Here is a 6,263-nt window from a genome sequence, read left to right as displayed (position 1 = left end):
ACGACCATGTCCTTTACTTTTTCAAAAAGGTGAGTTTAAGTACGCAATAGTTAGATTCCAGACGTGTGTGGTATTAACAGACTCTCTCTCTCTCACACACACACACACACACACACACACACACACACACACACACACACACACACACACACACACACACACACACACACACACACACACACACACACACACACACACACACACACACACACACACACACACACACACACACACACACACACACACTTCCTGTCTTACCCTGGTAAGTGCGCGCTGGAATCATCTTGTTGTAGTCTTCTGACAGGATGAACTCCTGGAAAGAGAGGAAGTGGAGATAAATGTTCACACACTGGCCGAGGTCAATGACTCACATTCCCAAATAACTCTATAAATGGCTGAATCATTCTGTTGCTGTGTGTTGACATGTCAGTTTGTACGTAGTAAGATATGAACTTCACAGCAAGCCTTGGAAATGTGAAGCGTAGGCCTTCATCCTGCATAGAGATCAAATTCTTACCACCCTGTTTTCTAAAAATGTAAATGACTTAGATAAACCCAACTGCCGTGCTGGCCTTTGCATGGGCCTGGGAAAAAGAGGCTCTTCGGTCTGACCGTGAGCTTTCATCTCACGCCACCGCCCATGATAAAACAAACTGAGAGTTTTAATGTTGTTCTAAATCCAAGAAACTATTCTGTAATGTTAACTATGCTGACTATGGGTATGGTCATCCTGTTCCAAAACAAACAGCTCCCACTGTGAAATTCCCCAAACAACAAAACAGAAACCGGACAGCAAAAAATACTACATCATCTTAGAACAGACTGGCCTGTACTTAGCCGTACAGCACAAACCATCCATGTATAGAACACTACAATTTGTGTCAGAGTCAAAGTACTTAAAACAAACACAACCACCAGTCAGAAGTTTGATAGCGGCTACTAGTGGCTTGTAATTGTATTACAACAAAATGGCTATATGAGTTTTTTAGAGCAACATATTGAAAGTCAACATATAGTACAAGGCACACATTCTTTTTGCACTATACATACTTCTGATTAGTTTTACTACATATATTTCTATTCTAAATTGGAGCAACTGGGGATCAATAAAAGCATTTCTGATTCTGATGAGTCCATTAGTTGGGCAGAATTGAATTTGAATTCAAATCAGGAACGATTTGTCTAAAGTCTAAAGAAGATAGTGAACCACTCTTCTGTCTAGTTATGTATTTTAATATTGCCCCTGTAAAGCACTTTGAATGGCCTTGTGTTTGAATTGTGCTATATAAATAAACTTGCCTTGCCTTGCCTAGTATGAAAATTATTAGCGTCACTCCACCTCTACACAGCTCTAAGAAAAAAGATGAAATTCATTCATTGTCTTTCCTTTCTGGCCAAGAGATAGCTCACACAGAGACCTGACAAAGATCTCATCCCCTGCCAATAACTCACTAGAAACATTCCTGTGTCTGCACTGGAGAGCGGCCAAAATGTTCGCCCAAAAAATATAGACAATTTTAGCAGCCTTCCACTTTAGGTGTCAAAAGGCAGATGATAAATATCTCTTTCTGTCAGCACACTGAGAAATGTACAGCCTAATACTGGGATGACCTGTACTGGATCCTTTCAGGTGATTACTTATGACGCGGCAAGAAGAGCAAACAGAGTTTTGTTGACCAAAGAACATAAAGGGAAAAAAAGGCCAGAAGTTTGTGTGTTTAGGGAGGTTGGAACTCACACAGATACTTCCGGTGTCCATCCCCACGGACAGCCGTCTGGTCTCTGGGTTAAAGGACATACAGGAGCACTGCGCTGGAGACACACAGACACAGACAAACATGTGATTGTGTATATCCAACATTTACAATATTATTATGGGCATTTCATTGTCATTGGGATTTCTATTCTTCTGTAGTACACATCTCACCATTATTATCATCACGTATCTGCAAGTAAATAGTAAATGAACTCCACTTATAAAGCGCTTTTCCCTGTTTTTTCACAGACCCAAAGCGCTTTATATTGTTTTGTACACATTCACCCAATCACACACACATGCATGCACCGATAGCAGCAGCTAGATAACTATCAGGAGGAATTTAGGGTGTCTTGCCCAGGTAATAATTGACAGTCAGGAATAGTCTATAGCCTATGGCTTTGTTTATTTTGTTGCTGTTGTTGTTGTCAGCCTTGGGTGCAGTTCTATTTAGCATTTTCCAATTTTTTCCTTTGGTCATCTTTAGTATTTGGCCAATATTTAATTAAAAAGGACATTTTCTTTGCTACAATATTCATGTTTAAATACCATTTCTATAAATGTCCACATTTGAGTATACATAAATAGCTAACTAACTGATAGATGTTGGCAGCTTGGAAATGTCAAGAGTATCAGAATCTGTATTTATGACACGGTTGTTTATCATCAAAGCAAAATAACACCTACATCAGCAGTTTCCATTCCAAACAGATATATATATATATATTTTTTTTTTTGTAAAGTTCAGTGCGAAATGGCAACATCTCTCTGAAAGAACAATATTCTGTTTGGCTGATGGCGAAAATAAAGCCGCAATAAATATACTGCAAGTCATTTCGACCTCTCCATCGACCATTTAACCACTTGGATAACAGTGTGCTGTCTGCAATTTACTTGATGGGTTGGCTGTTATAAATAATAAATATGGTGCCAAAATCCTTGCAATTTGACCTTATCTGAAGTCTACGGAAAAAAACAACAAACATATTTTTTTTAAACTTGTGTGCAACTCAAAGATAACCAGATGCCTTTTATGTATGAGCAACTCGAAAAGAACCACAACAAAACTCCATTTGACCTGTATATTTCCAAATAAAACAATACTAATTTCATCGCACAAATTTGAAAAGCTATATCTTTATATCCTGAACATTGTGATTGAAGCGTTATCTTTTGCACGCAGCTTATTTAAGTTTTCCTACTGTTGTTTTAAAATGTTGAACATTCTGCATATCCTCTGTTACTGCTGCTGTCTCTAGTTCAGTTATTGCTGATGTGAGCACGGGATTTCCTTCAGTTGCACAACCGGAGAGAAACAAGGACAAACGGTGTCACAGACAGGCAGCACTGCAGTACTGAGAGACTAGAGAGAGAGTGAATGATCCTACAGCAGCACTCACTCTCCGAATGTAATTACAGGAGCGGTTAAGAGTACAGTACAAGCTTTCATGTCATGCTGAAAAGTGTTGTCTCTGTGTGTGTGTGTGTGTGTGTGTGTGTGTGTGTGTGTGTGTGTGTGTGTGTGTGTGTGTGTGTGTGTGTGTGTGTGTGTGTGTGTGTGTGTGTGTGTGTGTGTGTGTGTGTGTGTGTGTAGGAAGAGAAGACAAAAACAGAAACAGGAATAAAACAGGAGCAGGCTTGTTACAAGAGCTCTGCTAACGTTACATTCTCATATAATCTTAACTTCAATTTAACAAGCTTTGTTGGCTTGAATGTCATAAAACAATATTGCTCAAGCATGCATCATATATAATACAAATTAATTAACAATAGTAACAATCCAAACTAAAGTAATAATAAGGCTTATGTGCATATGATTTGTGTTTATTGTTTTTTCTCCTTCCCCCTTTTTTCAAGAAGTCATATCCATGACTTCCTTGATTACACTGAACAAGCCAAATCGTTCAGCTTATTTCACACACACAGTCATTGCCTTTGTTTTGAGATATTGTCTTAAGCCATGAATCAAACTGTTACAAACAGTGCAACCACAATAAGCACGCGCACACACACACACACACACACACACACACACACACACACACACACACACACACACACACACACAATGGCATTAAATTAAAGGAGAATACTTACATGACAGTGTGTGGTAGACACTGGGCCAGTACTGACCACTGTCTCTCTTCAGCCATACCCGAATGGTCCTGTGGGGGGAAATTATATTAATTTATTTATTGGGTTTTTTCATTTTTCACACACAAAAAAAAACAACAACCAAAAAAACAACAACAAGCTTTCACACAAAAATGCAAAAATGGAAAATGGGAAATGACTCTAACTACTCTGACGTTTTCTCCATAATAAATATTTAACTTAGGACCAAGAGAACTGGCAGTTCATTTACAACCATTTGGTTAGTTGACATATTCAAAATATTTTCTCTGACAAAGTGGGATTCTGCACTGAAATGTTTCTGGGCATATCCCTGCAGGACTGTTATATTTAGTGGGCCGAGACGATGGCTTAGGTATGGCTTAGGTGCAAAAATAAATAAATAAGATTACATAGGCATTACAGGACCTACCAACTTTCAAAAAAGTTGTAGGCTTACACCCACCCTCAAGCACTTGCATATGTCAATAGACTAGATACACACACACACACACACACGCACACGCACACGCACACGCACACGCACACGCACACGCACACGCACACACACACACACACACACACACACACACACACACACACACACACACACACACACACACAAAACTGGGTAAGTGAGGATTCAAATGTGGGCATTGCTATTCTAACTATTGACCCAATTTGTGGGCCCAAAACCCAAGGTTGAGAAACTGCTCTAGGCAAAAACAAGTGTCATCAAAACATTTCAGACACACCAACAGAGGCCTTCATATTGTTTTCCTGAATGGGTTTATTTTTTGATTACATTTTATGACATTATTATTTTACTAGATAAATGGTTAGGCAAATTTAAGTAGCCTAGTCTATAGAATGAAAACCCATGTTTACATTTTACTCAAACAGAGGCCCAACAGTAAAACTAAAGATCATTTGGATTGGTCTCTTTTCCTAGAAATTCTCAGAGCTGTGTAGCCTATGTCATATAATGCGTTCAAATGACTGTCACCTGACACACTTTTATAGAAATGTTTAGGGGCGTATTATCTTCTACATCTATAAACCATTGGACTTATTTTACAAACAAACGGCTTTGTAAATATTAAGCCACACGGGGGCACGAGCTTTATCAATGATCGACAGGAGCTGGGAGCCTTGGACATTGTTGTGGGAAGGGAATAGCATAGGGGCAGGTATTATAGAATGTGATTTTTGGATACAAATGTGTGCTGTTTTAAAGCTCACCTGTCCTCAGACACGCTGATAACACCATCCTCCTGTCGGATTATCACCGCCGTGCTAACAACATCTTGGAAAGCCTCGATTTTGCTCAGCAGACATGGCTTCCGAGCCTGCGGTTGGGGCTGGATTTCGGCCGCCATGTGTGTTGGTGCTGCTCAAACCTCCGTCTACGGTTCTGACTCCGGGAAACATAACCCCTTCCCCCGGTCCGACGGCAGCAGACCCTCGGCCAGGTGCTAGGTGCTGCTAGCGGGCTGACAGCAGGCGGCCCACGGTGTTGTGACGGCTGCCAGAGATGCTGCTAGTCACCTGACAACACAGACACACACGACACGCGCGCCCACTGCTTCCTGTCAACAAAATAAGACTCCCTGTCGACATTTTGCCTTTACATTTTCAAAATAAAGGCATCATCCCTAAAACTATTTTATTATACAGTAGGCCTACAATCTTTATTTTTCATCTCAATATCATAATAATTATTTTTATTTTCTATAGCGCCGAAAAACAGGGCTACAAGGTGCTTGAAAAAAGGAACGTTGTGCACAGAGAATGCAATAAAACAGGAGTAAATAGGAATAGAACCTAGACTGTTTATGATAATCAAATATCAAATCAATTTTTATTTTTATATAGGCCTAGCCCAAAATCACTTATAGCAATTTGCCTCAGTGGGCTTCACAGTATACACATTATAACACCCTCTGCCCTTAGACCCTAAGCTCTCCTGAGGAAAAACCATATGGGAAAAACTCGCTGGGGGATTTTTACTTTGAGAAACCTCAGTGACAGCCAAAGGAATCCCTTTCCCAATACAGACAGAAATGCAGTATAGCCTACTTTATTTATAGTATAATTTATATTATATTATTTTGTGTTCAATAGAATTTATTAAAGGCTATGCGTATATTTTAAGTGATGTTATGGTATCCTTTCTTTTGAGGGTGGCTATTCTTGGCAGCTTCACACATTTCACACGGGAACCGAAACACAATCAAAGCTAAAGGACAACAAAACATTGGGTTCCGGTTATGACTTTCATAGTAAAACTCTTAGTGATGATGATCAGGCATGGTTTATGGGTTTAATTAATAGGCGTTTCTTAATACCCGCAAAGTGAGAAAAATTGTTAATAGGCCTACATGTTTTCTAATGT

At 39.5% G+C, this 6,263-nt stretch overlaps 1 protein-coding gene across 1 annotated transcript in view; it reads right to left on the bottom strand.

Annotated features, from left to right (window-relative positions):
• The window catches only part of wdfy2 (WD repeat and FYVE domain containing 2), a 14,230-nt gene extending 8,846 nt beyond the window's left edge, over positions 1-5,384 (bottom strand). The window contains exons 1-4 of the mRNA XM_080037591.1: positions 5,111-5,384; positions 3,854-3,921; positions 1,739-1,812; positions 259-313 (exon numbers count right to left, since the gene is read on the bottom strand). Of these exons, the coding sequence (XP_079893717.1) occupies positions 259-313; positions 1,739-1,812; positions 3,854-3,921; positions 5,111-5,247 (334 nt within the window). The 5' untranslated portion in view covers positions 5,248-5,384. The remainder of the gene's footprint in view (positions 1-258; positions 314-1,738; positions 1,813-3,853; positions 3,922-5,110) is intronic.
• Positions 5,385-6,263: the final 879 nt, after the last annotated feature.

Source organism: Ammodytes marinus (genome assembly GCF_949987685.1).
Source record: "Ammodytes marinus genome assembly, chromosome: 12".
Taxonomy (NCBI): Eukaryota; Metazoa; Chordata; class Actinopteri; order Uranoscopiformes; family Ammodytidae; genus Ammodytes; species Ammodytes marinus.
Note: the sequence above shows the minus strand (reverse complement) of the source record. Positions and strands in the feature narration are given on the sequence as shown.